This window comes from Drosophila biarmipes, chromosome 3R (genome assembly GCF_025231255.1).
Source record: "Drosophila biarmipes strain raj3 chromosome 3R, RU_DBia_V1.1, whole genome shotgun sequence".
Lineage (NCBI taxonomy): Eukaryota > Metazoa > Arthropoda > Insecta > Diptera > Drosophilidae > Drosophila > Drosophila biarmipes.
The window spans coordinates 22,006,004-22,027,744 of record NC_066616.1 but is presented as its reverse complement, the minus strand read 5'-3'; the positions used below and the strand labels follow the sequence as shown (position 1 = coordinate 22,027,744).

Below are 21,741 nucleotides of genomic sequence, written 5' to 3'. Positions count from 1 at the left end.
TGGAAAACGTTTGCCGTCGTCATTGTCGTCGCCACGCTGTCTGGGCTTTGGACCTTTTGTGTTGTGTTCTTGTATTTTTTCGGCTGACTTATAAATTATGAAGCAAGTTTTGCGGGGTCTGGGCTGTGAGCTGTGTTTCCTGCTACATAATTGCAAAGTGGCAGTGGCAGTGGCAGTTGGGCCAGAGGAGAAGTGGGGACGAGGCAAGAAGGAAGTTCCATGTGGGAGCTGTAAAAGTTGAACACATAATGCGTAGCTGGGGAATCCCCCAGTCCCCCGCCAGTCTTTGAGTGGCAAATGAGTTAAGAGAGTCTAGACAAGGGCCCAGATGATGAAGTCTGGCAGACAGATGATGATTGAACGGGGAAAATAGTTGTCCGTTTCGTACGTCTTTCAAGATTTACGCTTGGTAATTTGTTAAGGTGGATATTGAGTTTACCTGCAAAGAGAGCAACAAAATAAAGGATTAGATAGGTATTTTAAGAACGTAAAAAGGGTTTTAAGCATAAGTTGTAAGCAAGAACATCTGTTACGTTTAAATGATGTATCCTTAGCTGGTTAATTTAATTTATTTAATTAAGATATTAATGGACGTGTAAATTGCAGCTCTAAAAGGGTTAATATCAAGTGCAATCAATTCGATGGCCAATCCTGCAATACCTTAAGTGTTCTGTGTATATCACACAGCAGCACAAGTAGCACAAGACAATCGCAATCAGGATCAATTGCAGGTCCTGGCAGTCGAACAAGTGGAGTAAGTGAAGTAAGTGAGCCAACGATGAACCGAATCCCTCCAATATGCCCAGTGCCCAATGCCCAATGCGCAGTGCTGCTGCCCCCAACGATGTTTATCGTTAAATTCAATTTGCAATTTATAAGATTTTATACGCAATCGAAGGCGAGGAGTGGGTGGGCAGTATCCAGAGTAAGCTTGTTATCAGCCAGACCCCTGTACACCGCTTAACACCCAGCCGCTGGCCTCCTACAGATATCCTATAAATTGTGCAGCTGCGCATTCCATGCGAGTAACGCTCAATGCAATGGATGACTGGTGAGGATGGAGGATACAGAGGTGGAGGCGGCACATTGTCCACTGGAGTGGAATGCATGTACTGGCAACCGAGATTCCGGAGGGTTCGCAAGGAACCACCCAAAAACCACCTCTCTTGGTCAACTGCCAATATCATGTTACGTGGCTTTAAGCTAAGTTCCCTGGTAAATCTGAAATGCAAACCGAACCATTATCTAATCTCCTTCCCTGTTCCTGATTTTTCTCTGTTTTCCCTGGCTTTCCACGGGGGTTTTTTCCCCAACCAACTGCTCTCCCCTGTCAGATGCATAACATTTTCCTCTTTAGCCGGCTGTAGCGACCTGGGAATAATAAGCAAATGATTTGTCATGTTAGCTCCCTCTCTCCCATTCTGTTGAATTCAATTTGCAATGACAAATGCCCCTCTGCAGTTGGCCATGGTAAAATGCAGTTGCTCGACCGAGGGGGAAAACTAAGTGCAATGGTAAATGGAGATTCAAATAGCTGGTTGAGATTCCAGAATCCCTGTCATTTCTCTTAGCGTGCTTTGCTTCCTTGTTTAGAGCTCAATTACTAGGTTTATTTGCATGAATCACTCAAATCGAATTTCCAGCTCAACGAAGGTATCGGAAATTATTCAATTTTTAAATGGATCAAGAAGTGCTCAATCACAGGTGTTTGCCTATGCTGAAAATTCTTTTCGATAGTATCAATCAGTTGCTTAATGGGAAGAAAATTAGGATAACGTTGAGAAAAAAACACTACAAAATTCTTATTTTAAGTTATTCTTAAAGAAACCACAAAATTATGATTCATTGCGAAAAGTTTGCGTTTTGTATCCACTCATTTTAACTACTTTCTTCCTGAATTTATGTTTCTTTTTGCCGTTTTGTGTACATTTGTCTTACGTGCTTTTATGCGCGTTTACTACTTAGTTAAACAATTTGGTTAAAAGTTGTAAAACACAACGGGCACACACAGAGGCGCACACAAACAGGAAACCACTCGGTGCTCCGGCGGAGGATGAAACGTGCGTGCATTAGCAGTCAAATACTTGGTAACTTTCCGCTTTATGTTCCTGTTGCTCCAGCCTTCCTGCAGCTTTTCCTGCTTCCCAGCAGCTCCTGCTGCAAATTAAACGTAACTGCTGTAAAGACACGTACGCTTTCGCCGACCAGGTGCAGAGGTTGGGGGCCTAATTGCGCCAAAAAGCCAGTTAATAATGGTAGCAGAACGCAAACAACACACGAACAATGGATGGCGAATGAAATTGAATTTGTGCGGGATTATACTTTTCGTTCTCCAATTAACCAAGGGGAATTGTTTTGGTACAGCTCAGGTAAAAGATGTAACGCTGGTAAATTTAAACATTTTTAAAGGTGTCTAAAAGTGGGCAAAATAATATAATGATTTTTTACTGCATACTTTTAGGCATATTTAGCGGGGGATTTCAATATTCAAAAATAAAACTTCAAAATGTTTTTTTAATCTCGTAAATTGGACCGCTGTTGTACATTCAGTTATAATGCTTGCAATTGGTATTAAATTAAATTTAAGCCCGTTCGGCAACCGCTAATTAGAAGCATTACAACTTGCTTGGCCGCCTGTATTGTTGGTAAGAGTGAAAGAGAGAAGCGTGAGGAAGCGAGACCTAATTAAGCGTGAATTTATGCAAACGCATGTTGTGCATACGCCTCGTTTGCCAAACTATCAACTCACGCACACACACTCGTACACACGCATACAGACAAAACACTTGCTCGTATATTATTCATGTTGCCCAATTAAGTAGGCCATCAACTCTTTGACAAGTTGTGTCGTGGGAAAAAAAAAAAAAAAAAAAAGAAAAAAAAAAAAAAAACAAAGTGTGTGCTTACGCGTTATAATAGCACAGATCATAAAAATTCGGACGCTGTCTAGCGCAGTGTCGGCAGTGGGACAACAACAACAACATAAGTGTAGTGCGACAAGACTGCATTTGTGCCCGCTAGGGCATCGCTGTTCCCCTCACACTGCGCGCAGCCGTACAAGAGGGGCAATAAAAGCAGTGATTGACTTACATTCGACTTTGCATAAAATCGAGAGAAATGGCAAATACCAGAGAAACAATGCTTCTGGGCGAAGCTCTGAGAAAAGCCGTCATGGACGAGGTGATTCCAGGAGAGTTAACCCTGGCAGAAAATCTGGCCACTAGCGGCAAGCTTAACTCATATGGTATAGCAGTATCAAGCAGTAATGCAGCCTGTATCACCAGTACTCTGACAATAACTCACAGTCCAATATATACCTACACTACATCATCACCCAGCATATGCAGTGGCATGTGCTCAACGCCTATGCCTCCTAAAGCATTAAGCACTTCTATAGACTTCCCCCCTCTACCGGGCCTCAATGAATCTGATTCACCCAGATGGCAAAAAATCCAGAGCCAGAAGAGGAAGGGGTCATCGAACTCACCAATAAGTCAACGAAAACGTGCCGATATTAGAAATTTAGAACCCAGTGACCCTGTGTCAGCAAACAGGTTCGAAACACTATCAGTTGATGACGATGAGATGGACTGCAATAGTGTGGACGAACCATCGACTAGCGCTGCAGCAGCGGCTTACCGTTCTCACACCGCTTGTAAGGCTAAAGACAGCAATGCACATAACAAGAACGCAAACGTACAAAGTAAAACTGATTCATCTACGGTAAAATCTGCTTCTACTGGTAGTCCAAAACCACCACCAATCGTTCTTATGGACGTGACAAACGTGAACGAACTTCTTATCGCTATCGAGGAAGTTACAAATCTTGAAAATGTTGAAATCAAATCCTCTGTGGGCTCCACTCACAGAATCTACACCAAAGACGCAAACACCTACAGGGCTGTAGTACGACAACTAAATTCCCTGAAAATTGAATTCCATTGCTATCAATTGAAAGACGAGAAACCATTCAGAGTTGTTGTGCGAGGATTACACCATTCACAGCTCCATCATAAAATCAAAGAGGAATTACTCAGACAGGGGCATAAAGTTCTATCAATATATAACCCAAAAAGCAACAAGAGCGGTGAACAGATGAACCTCTTCTTCATTAATGTAGAAAAGAATCTAAATAACAAAGATATACTCCAACTACGATCTCTATGTCGCCAACGCGTCCGTTTTGAAGTAGCCAGAAAAGCACAAGACATAGTGCAATGTCGGAGATGCCAATCGTTTGGTCATACTGCAAGATATTGCTACAGACCTTTTATCTGTGTCTCTTGCGGTGACTACCATAAATCATCAGATTGTCCCAGAAGCAAAGAAGCACCAGCAACTTGCACTCACTGTGGTGAAAATCACCCAGCTAACTTCCGTGGCTGCAAATCCTATCAAAAATTGCTCAAAATGAACGAAAATGTACAGAAAACCCCAAAAGTGAGCATAAACAATAACTCTACACCCAAACATTATGAAAATGGAGTTTCTTATGCTCAAATAGCCAGAAATGCAAATCCAATCACGGAAAAACAAAACAAACGACCAGGAAACCTAACAAATAGGCTACAGGACGCCATTCAACAGCAACATCACTACGGTGCAAAAAATCATGCGCACTTTTTCCCAGATGTGTCACAACAGCAAAATGCACAAGAATCTAAACTAGAAATGGCAGTTGCATCGCTCTCAAAAGCTATCGAGGGTCTATACGCCATGCAAGCCCAGATGCTGAAGATGCTGGTTGCAATTAACGCGCAACTTACACAATGTCCCAAATAAAAATTCTCACCTGGAACACGCGAGGTGCTGCCGGCAAAATGACGGAAATCGGCCACCTTGCGGAGAGAGAGAATATTGACATTCTCCTTCTCACTGAAACGAAGACATCCAACCTTCAACTATTTGGATATGAAGTCTACACTTCAAATCTACCTGACGGCAGCCACAGGGGTGGAGCTGCAATCCTGGTTAACAAAAAGATCAATCACTTTCCCATCGAGCCAATCGTCCATGCTAAAGTCCAAATCGTGGGTGCCAGAATCCAAACATGTATAGGACAAATATTCATCGGATCAATCTATTGCCCTCCGAACTTCAGCTGGACTCAATCAGAATTTGATGACATATTCGCTAACTTCAACTTCCCAAGATCATTTATCAGCGGAGACTGGAACGCCAAACATCCATGGTGGGGTTCTGCGATCACCTGTCACCGAGGTAACTTACTTGCCGCAAGCGCCATCTCAATTAACGCCAACATCCTGGCGACTGGAGCACCAACATACTATCCAAGCGCAGTAAATCGAAGACCATCCTGTTTAGACTTTGCAATTTATCGCAACATTCCACACGACAAGCTAAGCATCAGAGACAGCTGGGACCTTGAATCGGACCACCTATCTCTCATCACTACATTAAAAACAGAAGCCATACAATGCACTCAACGTAGACAACTTCTTAGCAAACACACAAATGTAGCTGTTTTCAAGGAAGAACTATGTAGATCGATACGCCTTAACATGGAGCTCAACTCTGCTGCTGAGATTGACGACGCTGTAGACCTCTTCACTACCAACGTGACAAATGCGGCGAGGAGTGCAAACGTGTACACTGCAAACAATCATGGCAGAGCCCTCATACGCCACTCGAATAGAATTGACCCAACCATTGCAGAGATCCTAGTCCGTAAGAGAGCACTGAGAAGACGTTATATTCGAACGCACAGTCCTGAGGATAAAGCTCAATGGCATAGATGCGCCAGAGAGCTTCACGTTGCCATGGCTGAATTGAAAAATGCGCAATTCGAACATATGCTGACCAATATGGACTATTCTAATGATTCCATTTTTAATATGTGGTCCTTTACCAAAAAAGTAAAAAGAATGCCACAGAAAGTTACGCCTCTGAAGAACAGCAATGGTAACTGGTGTCGCTCCTTAGAAGAGCAAGTACAAACATTTGCGGAACACCTTGGCGACAGATTCACTGCGTTTAATTTCGCATCCGAGGAGGATATCAACAGAATAAACGAAATACTACAGCGCCCTTTCCAGATGTCACCTCCAATAAGACATATCCGTCTGGAAGAAGTCTCAAACATGATACGTACCCTCAAAAGTCGAAAGGCGCCAGGTCATGACCTAATAAGCAACGCAGTACTTAAAATCCTTCCCAAGAGAGCACTATTACTTATCACATTGATATTCAATGCGATACTTAGAGTGCAATACTTTCCCAAAAAATGGAAGAGTGCTAGAATCAGTATGATTCTAAAGCCAGGGAAACCGGAACAGGATCCATGCTCCTACCGGCCTATCAGCCTCCTGCCCTCTTTATCGAAGGTAATGGAAAGGCTGATAGCTTCCCGACTTATAATACACCTAGAAGACAATGATACTATCCCAATGCACCAATTCGGATTCAGAGCCGGCCACAGTACGATTGAGCAATTGCACCGTGTAGTCAATCACATCCTGAAGGCCTACGACAATAAAGAATACTGCAACGGCATCTTTCTTGACATACAACAGGCATTTGATAGAGTTTGGATCCCGGGACTACTAGCCAAAGTCAAAACAGCGCTGCCAGCCAACCTGTTTGAGCTCATCAGATCGTTTCTCACAAACAGAGATTTTTGCGTCCAGTCCAGAGACGCAATCTCTGCAAATGTTGCCATTACAGCTGGCGTTCCCCAAGGAAGCGTCTTAGGACCGCTACTGTACTCCATCTTTACAGCAGACATCCCCAAGCCAAGCAATGAAGAAATGACCTACGACAACAGCAAAATGCTGCTGGCCAGCTTCGCTGACGACGTCTGCTTTCTCAGCTCCTCGAACAGTGAGACCGAGTCTTCACAAACGCTGCAAACCTACCTCAACGAATTCGAGAAATGGGCCACGGCGAACAATATCAAAATCAACGAAAGTAAATGCGTAAACGTTTGCTTTACGTTACGCCGAAAAACAACTCCGGTGGTCCACATTAATAATGTGGACATAGAGCAAGCGACTAAGGCGAAATACCTAGGCCTCACACTGGACAAACGCCTAACCTTCCGAGAACATATTGCCAGAGTCGTCAAAATGTGCAACCTAAAGCGGAACCAATTATTCTGGATGCTAAACAAGAAAAGCAAACTATCTCTAAGATGCAAGCGGCACATTTATCAACAAATCATCGCACCAACTTGGAGATATGGAATCCAAATTTGGGGAGTGGCGGCTGCGTCCCACCGAAAACGTTTCCAAACCGTCCAGAACAAAACATTAAGACAAATCACTGGCTGTGAGTGGTTCGTTAGCGGCCAAACGCTTCACAATGACCTAAACCTGAGTCTTGTTGAAGACCAAATATCGTTCTTCTCAAGCAGGTACAACGACCGTCTAACTGCCCACCGTAATCGTCTAGCCCGGAGATTACAGGGGGCTATCCCAATTCGCAGGCTCAAAAGAAGACATTTTGGGCTGCTCCTAAGAGACTAATATGAATATTTTATTTACTTGAAACTAGTCCTAATTTGATCTACTCCTATATACCAAGTTGAAAACTAATTATAATTTATAATTAAGAGATTATTTACTTAAGAAAACATTTAGGTTAAAGGCTTTAATTAGATCTGTTCCTGGATTATATTAAATAAAGATGTTAATTAAAATAAAAAAAAAGTTGCCCAATTATGCACAGCCCACAAAAGTAGGCAACATATTTTTTACTCCCCCTTCTCCTTCTTCCGCATTTTTAATTTAATGCCACCCACTCAGTCAGCCAGCCAACCTGCCACGCCCCCTTTTCTCCACCTCCCTCTCCTGCGCCCGGAGGCTGACCAACTGTTTTTGCCATTAAGCTTTATTTATGAGCCTGCTGCCGGCCATCTCCCCACATATAATTTGTGTTTGTGTGAACCTCGGACAGCGAAAAATTTGATAAAAATTAGCCTCAACGCCTAATTGCGCACATAATTGCAGCGCAGCGTGTGCATTGTTTACGGCTAATGGCAAAAAAGCAATTGAATGACTTGCTGGCTTATAATAGGAAATAAAATTGGCAAAATTAAATTGCCAAGTGGAGCGCATGCAAATATAACGAGTCCCTAGAGCACACGTATGTTTATCTGCTCATTTTTGTGGCAGCAGCGACGGCGGCCACTTGAACAAATCAAATAAGCACGCATTTCACTTGTGGCACGTAAAGGGAATTTGAGTGAAGATACGTGAGCAGAGCCAGGAAATTAAGTAAATGAGGTGGGTCGAAAGAGCAGGCATTTCATATACAGAAAGTAAAAGTGGCGAGGGGATAAACAAGAATGATGGACAGGAAATGGGGTAGGATATCCCTCCACCCCATCTGATTTCCTGCCCATGAAAACCTTGACCCATTAACCAAAGTTTGGCCCAAACTTTCACGCCAGCAGCTGGCCCAGCTTCCAATAATAAAGGTAATGAGAGAATTGCAACATGAAGCAATGAATATTCCGGGAGCTCGAAAGTTCGATTAAGGTTCCAGCGCGTAACCTCGAAAGCACTAAAAACTAAGGCTAAATGCATTTGTACAACATTGTTGGGTAATAAAGTCAACTTAATTACAACAAAGTGGTGGTGGTGGTGCTGGCGGCGCTGGCGGTAGGTAACGAGCAACTTTTGTACTTTGCTTTTGTTTTCTTAATGAGTTGCGGCATCGGAACAGCAGCAGCAACAACATTAGCAACAAGCTGCAAACAACAATTTCATAAACTTGGCCAAAAAGCATTTGAGCCCAAGACAAGACAAAGACAGGCGAGCCGAGGTGGAGGGCCATCAAGAGTGTACTGCATATGTTGCACAAAGCTGGCACGTTAACGTTGTTACACAGAAAGAAATTTAAGTGGGTGGTAGGTAAAAGGAGAAACCATTCACTGAAAACATCTGACTTGGAGACGAGATTTGACCTTTCATTTTACTTATTTCAGAACTAGGAGCTTTAGCTATGAGCCGAGAGATATAATTTTTTATTCTGCCAGCGCTATGCCGCCACATGCACAGTGTACAAACTTTAATTCTGTTTATAATCAATCTAAAATTTAATTCCAGCAAATCGAAGGGTCTATACCTCGTTCTGCTGCCCACCCTATCCCGCCACGTGAACAGTATACAACTGAAGTATATAAGCATCTTTTTATAAACATCCGAATTTAAAATGCTACCTATGGCAGTGTAGAGACACGATACGGGAATCCAGGGGAAAGACGAAAGGAAGCAATAGCGGCAGCAGCATTGGCAACAATGGCAGAACAAACGACGCGTCGGATAACGGAAACGGAAGTTGCTTACAAGCGTAGTAAGACTCTTAGAGCGACAGAGAGGGCGAGAGGAAGTAGCGCAGAGAGCACACAATAGAGAGAGATAGGATCATAGGACTGTGCCTTAATGGCTTAAGCTTTAAAATGTAGTGCTGCATACTTTATGGCGTCTTTCATCTTTCCCAGCCTTTTTTGCATGGAAACTTCTCTGTGATTGGGCCAAAAAACGAAATGGCAGACGGCAAGCATTGAAAATGCAAATTATGCTTATTGGAAATGCTCTTTTCCGGTCACGAAACGGAATAGGTTCGATAACGAAAAGGTTACCTCATCTATAAATCATCGTAAATCCCGCACTATCGCCAACTTTTCAACCAACTTTTATTTCCACAAATATGTACGCACAACTTGATATCTGCTGGCAGTTGGCAAAAAACATTTGCCTGCCGCACTTTTCAGCCCAATCAACTGTAAGCCATATTTTAATAGTATTCCCATGTGCGACGACTGTGTTTGTTTATTTGCCACACTGGCCGAACAAACTCTTAAATAGTCCCGGGCCAAAAAAAATATTTACAAAATGTATTTATTATTATCATTGCAATGTCCAATTGACGCTGCCAGACCGTATAAAAAATTCCACTGGCGTGTGTTTATTTGTGGGCATCCCTGGGTGCCTGCATTTAATTAAGTTTTGTCGGTTTTCAAGTGCGTCTGTCTCCTCTGTGCACGATTACGCCGATAAGATTCATTTAATAAAAAATATTTTGTTATGCCATAAATATTTTTTCTGACTCGTACGCTTGTGTTTTGCATAAAATATTTATGGCATTAAATTGAGCGTTAGCGAATTTTTTTTAATGCGATTTTTGAGCTGGCCATGAAGCCTGGGATTTATCGTCTGATAAACTGTTTTCTCGTTTATGCACAAAAGAATTTTAAATATGTGCGGCGGAAAACACTTCTGGTAGATCGAAACTGATTATGATTTGTCAAAAACAATTTAGTTTTATAATGTGGTTATTAGTAAGGAAAGCTGTAGAATAAATATATCTAAAAGGTTAATCAGATATGAATATAATATGAATTTTGTAAGCCTAAGAAAAAACACGTAATTTTTACCTAGAGTTCCAAGTGATGCTTTATTGGTTCCCGTAAAAATACCTTAAAATGTCCATATGTTGCTGTCGTGTGTCAAATAACTTAAAATACGGTTATAATATATGATTATATAGTTGGTTATATATGGGGGTTAGATATATTTGGATAAATATGGGCAGGAGTTTAATCCCATCCCGGTTATAGCTTCATTTTCATCTCCTCCAACATGCGATAGACCTTGACGAACTTCTTCTCCACCAACTCGGTGAACGTCTTAATCTCGTTCCGCACTACCGATAGCTCCATGGCAGCATCCGATCCCCCGGATTCACACTTCTTGGACTGCTTGTCGCTCTCATACCAACAAGCAATGCCATCCACATAGTCGTCCACCAGTTCGGGAGCAGTTATGTCCTCCATGAAGGATATATCCTTGCGTTTCACAAACGAACTCATTAGCAGTTGCAGGAAATCGCAGTTCCAGTTGTTCTGCTGAAAGTAGAAATACTGCAGCGCCTTCAAGCTGTCGAAGATTGTGATTTTCAACGAGTATATGGAGTTCGCCGATATGTCCAGCATCTGCAGATGGCCCTGCTTCTTGAACAATCCCTCGGGCAGATCGTGGGCACTGGTTGCCGAAAGATTCAAGCGCAGCAGAGAGGTGAATCTGCGCAGGGGATTCCCCTGAAGATTGCCCAGCGGATTGTGCGACAAATCCAAGCTGCTCACATTGGCGGCCAGTGGAATGTGCGGCATTTCCCTCAGCGAGTTGTTGTGCAAATCGAGTTCATTAACCACGCCGTAAACCGTCAACCTCCTCAAATCGCAACTATGAGCTATGGCCACATCCAGCGACGTGAAGTTTAGAGTTAACTCTTGGAAGATATTCCCAGAAATGTCCAGCTGTGTGAAAACGGGCTGTAGCTTCAAGAGTTCCGATTCGAAGGCGGTAAACCGGTTCCTGGCCAGATTCAGCTTGGTAAGATTCAAATTCCTATCGAATATGCCTCTGGGCAGAGCCTCCAATCGATTGCCAGCCAAATTTAGATCCAACAGCTTTCGCATGCCAGTGAAAACTCCGAGGGAAATCTGCTCCAGTTGATTTTCCGCCAGCGAGAGTTCCTTCACCTCCTTCAGGGCATGGAAGCTGTGGTTTCCCAACTGCTTCAACTGATTTCCCTGCAGATGCAAGGTGGCCAAATTGTCGGCACCCAAGAATATATTCTTGGGTATATCCCTCAAGCGATTGTGTCCCAGGAACAAGCTCATCAGATTGCTGGCCCCCTCGAACTGCGGCTTCTCGAAGGTCTCCAGCGAGCAGTTCTCCATGCGTAGCACTTGCAGATCCGGAAAGGTGTCGAACAACAGGTGCGGTATCTTGGCGATGCTCGAGTTCAGGAAGGTGAGCATTGTGGTGCCCGCAATGGGTGACTGCGACAGGATGACATAGTCACTGCGACCGATCACCACATTGGTGCAAATGCCCGCACTGCAATGATCCTGCAGCCAGAGGCGGCGCAACTGACCACTGCCGCTGCCGCCGGAGGGCGTGGCCAGGTGGTAACTGGGCGGTAAGATGAGAGCCACCGTCACGGAAAGCAACCACCAAAGTACCGCCATTATATACGGATTTTTGCGCGACCACCGATCTCTTTTTCAGGACTCCCGAGTTGCGATCCTTTCGCTCGGGAGCCGCCAACGAAGCGCTCGCCACGGCGCAACTGGCTGAACTGCTTTGACCATTCGATCCGCCGGAGATCCGGAGATCTAAAAATCTGAATTCCGAACCCGAATAATGTTCTATGCGACCCCAAATGCGGATGCGGGTGCTTCAATTCAATCGGATCAGCAGAGCCAGCTAAGCAGCGAGCAGCAACATATGTACATGGCAACGCGAAAGGGGTTCGCATGGCAGTTGTTTTTGATTTAATTCAATTAAACCCCTGCCCGGTTTCTATTCGAAAATGTTTCATGCTGAACTTTCAATTTCGTTCTCGTGCGACAAACTATTTTTACTACACGTACGTACTATATACTGGTTTTTCTGCACTCTTGCATTCCATTATTTGGGCTGCCCACGTCTGACTGATGAATATGAATGTTTTTTAAAGTAGGAAATGGCAAACAGAAAAAAAGTATGGGACTGCATCAAGGGTTGAGTAATTATTTGGAATTTCAAAACCTATTGTTAAAGAGAAACATATTTTGTACATCAGCAAAGCAAACCGTCTCTTATCTCTAAAATATATGATCTTGGAGCCCTCGAATTGTCTCGTTAAATGCGTGACCCAAAATTCAAGTATGTAAAAAAATAAGCGTAATTAATCTTACCCGAAAAGGGTTCCATCTGCCCTTCTATGATCGCTTGTTTTGCAAAACCGCACCCAGTGAGTCAATGACTAAGATCCGCCGATTAACCGAACCAGTTTAGCACGCTGACCCACATAAACTGGGCAGCTAAAATTGATTACCAACGAGATGGCTGCAAGTTGACTGAACTTGCCCATTACCAAGAACCTTTCTGCAGATCTTATCTTAGTGAAAGACTTGGGTATAAAAGGGGCACTCAAAAATCGAATAACCAACAGTCGACTAAAATGAATCGCACAGTACAAATATTGGGTGAGAAAAAAAGATTTTTAACAAACCCCCCAAGATACTTATAACTATCCCTACACATCCAGTGATCTTGGCCATGGCTTGTGCCAGTCAGGCGCGCATTCCCAACCTGCGAAGGGTGGTAGGATCTGGACTCAGTGGTTTAGATATGGATATGGAGGAACCGATGGGCCCTCAAATTCTGATCTACTCCCCAGGAGAAGCGATGGCCAGATCCGATGACCGATCCGATGAGCCCACCTTCCATGAGCCTCAGATCCGGGAGGAAGTAAAGGATACCGAATCGGATAAGGACAGCCGCAAGGTGCCCGACTACCTCTACTCGAATGCCATTCCCATGGTCAACGATCAGAATGTGAAGTACGTGGTGCCCCAAGTGGCTGCCTATCCCGTGGCCTACAGTCCTCAGATAATCTCCAACAAGAATGCCCTCAACCAAAACCAAGGAAATGAACTTTCCTTTGTGATGGTTCCCCGTGTCCAGTTGGGCTTCAATGTCCAGGGACAATCGGGTTTTAACTTTCCTGGGTTGAATTTGCTTGGAGGCGAGTCCAATGCCGCTGAGAAGGAGGAGCCTTTGCCACCTGCCACTGCCTATATTCCCATTCCTGTGCCCGGTCCTCCTGGTCCTCCCGGTCCACCCGGACCACCTGGTCCTCGAGGTCCGTCTGGACCTCCGGGACCAAGGGGTCCTCGAGGTCCCGCCGGCGAATCGGGCGTCTTTTCAGCTCAGAAACCTCAGAGCATTTGGTACACTCAAACTGGCAGCAGCAACCAGTACAACACACCCTTTTCCGGTGGCTATCAAAGTTAAACAGGGAAATAAATAAATAAAATCAAACTATGTATAGATTTTTTTATTTTAACTGGTGGAAAAGTAAACAAATATCTAAAGTTGATAAAAGTTTCTAGCTTGTACGTAAAAATGTCAGAAATACCAACAGAAAAGATATAGGTTAGCTTTTATTTTATTAATGGGAACCTTAATATCTAACACATTTCATTTAGTTCTTGGGAGTAGCTCACAGGATGTAGTCTGCGATTACATCCATCGTGCGTGTGGCCTAATCGCATGTATCGTGCATCCCATTTGGCTTTACTTCATGCTCCATTATGGGGCATCCTCTAATCTATGATTATGGCAAGTACGACCCTATATAGTGTCCATGCGGCCGGTGCACTTGTACCTCGAAGAGAGCACGTCGCTGGCATTATCTGCGGTATTCTATCTACGTATCCCCAGTGTAACGAGTGTGTCAAACGCTGGCGTTGTGGTCAGGCCATAAAAGGTCTGGCGGAATGCTCGTGTTTGGTGTCATTTTATGGCACGCCAGCACACATGCCGACGTAAGCACAACGATGATTGTGTGTAATTTACATGGATTTTAATATCACTTGGCACCAAATCTAGGGGTGGTAAATAGAGCGTTTTTTATTATTTGTATTTTTTTTTTGTAGCCCCATTGACGGCGGCACCTGAAACGATTGCCTTCTCTGTTGCTCGAGTGACACCCACATGCGAGCTCAACCCATTTGGTTGCCATTTAGTTTTTATTGCTCTCTAGTTGTCCTATCCAAGAAAAAATAACAAAGCACCCACACATTTGCCTCAATTGATACGCAGCACGCATTTGTTTCAATTAAATGAAAATGTTTCATACGTTTAGTGCTTGTCTCGTTCGCAGCGGCAGCGGCAGCGGCAGCGGCAGCAGCAGCTGCAGTTTCATTTGGGGCCCCCAAAATGATGGATGATGGCTGCCCTTTGCAGGAAGAGCTACGTTCCTTCTCCTCGCCCGCCGAAAATTCTCATAACGTTGACGAACTTTCTTATCTGTAAATTTCAAATGAAACGCAGACAAAGTTAATGCCAAGACAGCATGACAAACAAGAAGATTGCGGCGGTTGGAAGAAAAAAGAAAGCAGTAAAGGAAAATTGCCAACACATGTTTGGCTGGAAATATTGCACTTAACAGAGTGGAAGCTGAATGAAATTTGAATTAAAATGTTTGTTTGTAACTCAGGGAAACTGGAAACTCACTTGACTTGACAACAACACCTGACTGATTAGGACTTTTCCTCCTCCCTCCCCATCGAGCATACATCAAAAGCCGTGCGGCACCATGCTGATTAAGTTAAAATGTTAATAAATATGATTATCGTGCTGTGTTCGTTATTATCATGGCTTGGCTTGCCTTCTTGCCATTAAAATGATTATGGCAGTAAATAATAAAGTGTTGTGGGGCCGTGTCGTCTCGCAGTGCCGGAAGATAAAGTGGCAAAGTGTACAGGACTTTGATGTGGACCACAGAAGGGAAGACACGTGGCAAGTGCTTCATTTATTTCAGTGGCAACAAAATGTATTTATTTTTTAATAAAGCGAAAATAAATTACATTTTTTCCTTTTTATTTAACATACATATATTGCACAATTATTCAACTAAAAAAGGCGACAAAAAACATTGAAAACATTCCAGCAAAAGTTATTCGCAATTAAAGAATTTAAAGTACCAGTCCAATCAATTTACAAATAGCTTTAGAACATAAAATAGCCAAGTGGAAATATCCTTTTCACATAAAAAAACTAATATAAAATCGCTGTAAAATAAACAAGTGCGCCAATCATGCAAAGCGCCATAAAAAAACACGACCCGCCAGCCAGGCAAGTTTATTAAAAAATTGCTGCAAAATATTTGCCATGAATAGATATTTTCAGCGAGCTAAAAAAGACAAGAGAGACAGAGAGCGGCCAGGAGAAGGAACAAAAGTTGGCTGTAATTTGCAGGCCAAGTCAGCGAAATGAACACTGGCCGGAACTACGGCGTTTTGCGTGCAAACTGACAATTTAAACAAAACAGCAGGAGGACAGCCAAGGAGGGGAGATTCAAAAAGAGAAATAATACGAAAAATACGAACTTGGCCAGGGATAATAGGATAAGGCGGGACCATCCTGGGCGGCACCATTCTGGGCGGCACAGGATGAGCGGCCGCAGCGGAAGCTCCGCCATTTTCATGCCAGCTTGGCACTTGCATATTTCATGAGGCTGAAATTTATGAAGAAACGAACTGTGTGCCGCGCGATTCGATCGCAAGTTTCGGGCAAACACTTAGTGCCGGCCCCCCGCCCGCCACTGCAGTATTCCCCCTAATAATTCTCGCACACTCGACCATCATTTATTCATTCGCTTTGCATTTGCATCTGTAATGCGGCTCGAAGCGATTAATTTTTTATGGAAACCGCAGCGCGGAGACACAGGACACTCGAGCCGGAGAGAGGCTTAAGTGCTAATGAAACTGCCTGCTGAAATATTCACGAGCCAACAAAATGCTCTTTCTGAACTCTTCGTCTCTGTTCATTAGCCGGATTTGCATTATAACAGGTAAAAAAAAAAATGGAAGCACTACTTACACCTTTGCTGGCATTCACTTTCATGTTTTGCTGATTGCTTACCTGTAAAGAAAAAAAAAACAGAGAAAAACATCATCAGATAGGGCTGTTTTATCGCCTTGGATCAACTTAAAGTTCGAGACGATTTATCTAAGGTTAAACGGCTTTCCCCTGGCCATTCCATTTGGATGCAATTATACCACACTCTAATGACTTTTAATTAGCGCAGAGATTTGTAAGCTCACACACATACTGAGACTTGGCCTTATCTGCGGCCATGTCCTGTTTGCCATTTCCCCCCAACAGAAAATCAGGTGGAAAGCCAGGTGTGGTTTTGTCTCGGCAGGATTCAGGTTTTTTTTCCCCCTTTTCAGTCCTTCCATTCCATTGCACAATGACCATAAAAATGGCCCAAAGCGGCGGGCCATTTTAACTGGACTGCCTGGGCAAAGACCAAATCCTTAATTACCATTGCGCACATGTTGGCAAAAGTACACCGAGGGGCAAGCTAATAGGTATTTTACAAATGCTATGATAACATATCTTAACGTTTGTATTCCACTTTCCAAATTAGAAACTTTTTTATTTAGAATTTTAAATTTTTTTTTTAATGTAAAAAGCATAAATTCCCTTTTGATTGTTTTTGAAACCTATAATCCTGACCACATCTGTGCGTAGTTAAAGCAGTTTAGCTTGGCTTTCCTGTTCTCTCTCTGCTGCTGCTTTCATTGTTGTTGTCATTATTATTCATAACTTGGCAGACAGTCGCTTTTATTTATGTTCCCATTCGCACAATGGCCAGGAGCCCTTTCGCTTCACTCCCCTTTCACCCCGAAACTCAACCCTCGCAGCCCTCTAATAGGTGTTAATGTGTTTTATTGTTCTTGGGCAGCCAGGTGGCACACAACCTGCCGAGTCTGTGGAAACAAATGAACTTGACACTGCTGTGCAATGAGACAGAAATCTTAATGGAATTACACAGATCTCTCGAACTTTTGTGTAATCGGGTTTGGTCAGCAGGACTGGGCAAAAAGGTTGGCGAAGCAACTGGGTCTGTCTTATTTGGGTCCTTTGGCTAATTTACCCCTCTCTCTGCAATTTTTCGCAGCCTTTGGGCCACCTTTTTGCCGTAGTGTAGACTGAAATGATTCTGACAAGTGTCAATCTGATGTCGCACACACTAAAGCTAAGCAAGGACTGTCGTATGTATTACCGTCTCCCTCTAGTTCTGCCTTTCTGTCTCTTTCGCACACTATATACCCCTCACTTTCTCTCTCTCTGGTCGACTGCCTCTTCACATGTGTTAGTGGCAAAAATGCTTTCATTACGCTTCAAGTGGAATGCCGAGTGGGCCACTTGACGTTGAACGCGACTTTGAAGCCGCTGCCGATGGTAAAGCTATAGCAAAAGCTATAGCTAAAGCCGATGCTGATGTGGCCCTGGACGAGGGCTACACGGAGCGTTGGGCAGAGAGTGCGGGATCAGGGGACAGCCAGTGCAGAGGGAGCCTAAAAATATGCCACACTTTGCCATGCAGTAGCTGCAAGGTACAGTAGAACTTCATTAGGTGGTATTGTTAAAAATTTTTTTTTTTTTTAAATATGCACTTTAATTAACTTTTTCCTTTAAAAGTTCAACAAATTAAAAATAAATTTAAATATTTGAAAGCTTTTTTAGATTTTATAAAATCTTTTAGATAAACTGCATTTAAATAATCACCACCCCAATTTATAAATTACTTTAAAATTTGGAAAACATTTAGGTTAAAGGCTTTAATTAGATCTGTTCCTGGATTATATTAAATAAAGATGTTAATTAAAAAAAAAAAAAAAAAAAAACTTTAAAATTTAACACAATGTGCCCAAAAGTATGCAATGAATAAAGGATAGTCGTCTTTCTAGATAAGTTCGCATATAAAATATTTTGTAGCATGCTTTTAGACGTTGTAAGCCTAAATAGTTTACTTTTTGTAAAATAACTATTTTTCTGAGTTTGATTAAATCATAGGTAAGGAATTCTCCCTGTAGTAATGGTGCCAAAATGACTAAGCAGCTGAAATGTGGCTGAAAAGCAGGCTAAGGTCAGCATGCAAGTTCAATATACAGGCGACAGTGCACACACACACACAATTACAGTGCAAACACACACACTTACATAATTGCAGCGGTGATTGCCATCCGTTATATGCGTCTTTTTTCAATGTCAGTTGGCAGGCAGAACAAAATGCTTTTGTATCGTGCAAAACTTTTTGAATGCATGCCAAATCGCAACGAGGACAAAGTTTCATGAAGAAAGGAAGCAGGGGGCTTCGTAATTTTTTGGACAGCACAAAGGAATAATCGTTGCCATATTTATAGTCAGTGTGTCAACTTGCAAATGCCGTCGTCAAGTTAATTAAAAATGTATCACGAAGCGAGCTTGGAAAAGTGATTTTGCAATTGACACTCCAGGGATTATCAAAATTGCAACATTTGCAAGAAAAAGCAATCAATTCTGTATCAATGTCAGAATTCACATTTATCATATTCAATATGACATTGTTTAGAGCCAAAACAGAGAAAGGTGAGTGACAAGAAACATTTACTGTAAGGCTAAAAATATAATGATTTGTGCCAGTTTCGAATGCATTCTCGGTATCCATCTAAATCATTAAGCCATTTAGCTGGGATCAACGTTAAACGGCACTTGAATGTGTCGGTGGCAATTAAAATGCCAATCCATTCCCACAGACACAATCGTGATATATGAATGTGGCACTAATAACTCAAATTGTCATTTGGCATGCGGGCCAAGTGGATAAGGGGGCTTTGGATAGACATGGGCAGAGGTCAGGTCATCAGGGCGATCAATAATTTATTGCAACATGGGAAAGGGGTAAACATTAATTAAGCACATAGACAGCAGAGGAGCTGGTACAGAAATGGCAATTCATTTATGCTTTCTAATGCCACCGCTTATCGCCACATTAATTACTGTTTAAAACTTAGAAAAGAAAAGAACAAAATAACAGATGGGATAAACAGGCGTATGAGTAATTTTACATAATGTATACGCACCGTGTGACCTGATTAAAAATGCATATCATTTGCACTAAATCCTCCAATGGCTTAAATTCGATAAAGCACATTAAAACAAAAGCTTTCCAAACATTTGAACAATATTTTCTAATTGCCCTCGAACCGAACAGCGGTCAAATATCAAATTTCCATATTGCTCTAATCAAGCGGAAAGTGTTGATTTGATTCCAATCTGCCATCACCCTATGACCTGCAATTGTTAACGATTTGTTTTACCAAGCTTGCTCTGTGTAGAGTGAGGGCCAAAAATTCAATATGCGAAGCGGAAAATATTCAATATTTATGTTGGGGAAATATTTACCGTGATTTTCCAAACTTTTCTCCCTCACTCCCTCTCTCTTTTGCACTTGCAATACAATGGTTACACTTGATTGAGCAATGTATAAATTTACGAGTCTCGTTTTATTTTGCGCATTTTTCATTGCCCGCTGTCGAGGGCAATTAAAAGGACCCTAAAAATCAAGTCAACTTTGACTTTTGGCCAAACGTCGATTGTCCCCAGTGACTGTGACTTTTCCCCGCAGGACTTTTAATTAAAATCACAGCCGCCATTTGCAAGAAGTCACAGTTTGGTTTTTATTCTCCTCTTTTTTGTCTTTTTTTTTAAATTCTTTGTGTTGTTGTTGCCGAGGGTCTGGCTGGCTTGGCCATTAGCAATTTTCCACTCGACTGAGGCCCAAACGCCAATTGCCGTACAGCAAAGGGGAGGAGATCATCGGAAAAAGCCAGGGCGTGTCCAGACGGGGAGAAAAAATGAGAAAGAAATCCACAGCCGGACAAGGGGAAAGCGCGATTCTCTAATGATTTTCAGCCTGCATATAAACGACAATGGATGGGCAGAGATACTCAAGAAGATGCCAAAAAGAATGGCCAACACCCCATGGTGAAAGCATTTCTTTGGGACAAAAAGCCCAAGTTAGAGGCGTGGTTAAGCCATGGCTAAAAACGCCCGTTTACTTTGGCTTGTCTCTCCCTTGCAGTCCTATTTACAAATATTTTTATTTTCACATTTTCCACCGCAGGCTAGTCCTAAAGACTTGCGAGAACAAAAACTGTCAGCAGCCCAAAAAGATAAGCTAAGCAAACACGATGCGATTGGGCGTTAACAAGAAAAACATAGACGTAAGCTACGGCTATAAGATACCCCTTGTCCAGCCAAAGGAAGTGCGAGGGAGATGGAGATATGCGTGCAGCGAAACTGCTGTATACGACTCCTATTTGCTTATAGCTTTTTTAATTATGGATGGTTTAAAAAAATGTTTGGCTTGCAAATAAGTATTGATAATCAGAACAAAATCCCATTTATAATTAAAAAAAAAATTACAAATAAATATGATTGAGATTATATATACTTTATACTGTCCGACGTATCTAATACATCCTTTTACTCTACGAGGAACGGGTAAGCCAACAACAAAGATGCTTGGAAACGCAACGTTTTCCAACGTCTCCATCTCGTTATTCATGTTTTGTTGGCGATTTTCCTGTTAATAGCAACCAAAAATGGTAAAACGAAAAAGAAGACGTCCCAAAATATGCATTAAAATATGGTAACAAAAAAGCACGAGCGAAAAACGAGAATGATTTGCAATGGGCGGAGAGGAAGAAGTGCGAAAGAGTAAACTTTTCTTTGAGGCGGGTCAGTTCAGTCAAGTGAAGTGCTCCCCTCAAAGTTGATGATGGAGCAGATGATTGAACTTTTGATGGAGAGGATATCTATAATATTTATGCAGTCCATGCATAGCCAAAGGATAAGGAATATTTTGATGGAAGGCAGCTCCTTGAAGGAGTTCTTAAGTGCAAACTGAGAAGGATGAAAATAATGAAAGTCCACAAAAATCTGGATATATAAATGGTGTGCTCGAAAATCACACTTTTACCTTTTTACCAATTATCCAGAAGTGCAAAGTTATCGCCATAATATGATGTCCTTTCTTGAAAAAGCCCCCACGTGTCTGTCTCATAAATTTAGCTAATTAATTTAACTGCCTGCCGCGAAGCATAAACATCAACTTCATCACCATTACGAACAAAGTTGCTCCTTGGCCAACCACTGAACATTGTGGCAGGTCAGGTGGCTGTAAAATTTTACTCTTCCTGCCAGAAGATCAGGAAATTGCAGGTGGGTCATCAAAAGGAACATGGCCAAGTTAATTGAGCTCCTTAAAGCTGGCAATTTTGTTGCCTTTGTGTCTGCCAGACAGCTGAAAACCAGAGTGTCGTGGGTTCAGAGGCGACAATGGCTGGGTAACAAAAATCCTTGGCTCACTATTCAGGCCAAT

At 42.5% G+C, this 21,741-nt stretch overlaps 3 protein-coding genes across 8 annotated transcripts in view; 1 reads left to right on the top strand and 2 right to left on the bottom strand.

The window, feature by feature from the left end:
* The window catches only part of LOC108026116 (furin-like protease 1), a 143,037-nt gene that overhangs the window by 30,434 nt on the left and 90,862 nt on the right, over window positions 1-21,741 (bottom strand). The window lies entirely within an intron of this gene.
* On the bottom strand, window positions 10,393-12,118 carry LOC108026119 (carboxypeptidase N subunit 2). The gene has a single exon (XM_017096822.3). The coding sequence runs from the start codon at window positions 11,996-11,998 to the stop codon at window positions 10,577-10,579; it is 1,422 nt and encodes a 473-aa protein (XP_016952311.1). The 5' UTR covers window positions 11,999-12,118; the 3' UTR covers window positions 10,393-10,576.
* LOC108026121 (cleavage and polyadenylation specificity factor subunit 6) lies at window positions 12,641-13,811 on the top strand. The gene is made up of 2 exons (XM_017096824.2): window positions 12,641-13,000; window positions 13,063-13,811. Exons 1-2 carry the CDS (start codon window positions 12,976-12,978, stop codon window positions 13,809-13,811), a joined length of 774 nt encoding a protein of 257 aa, XP_016952313.1. The 5' UTR covers window positions 12,641-12,975.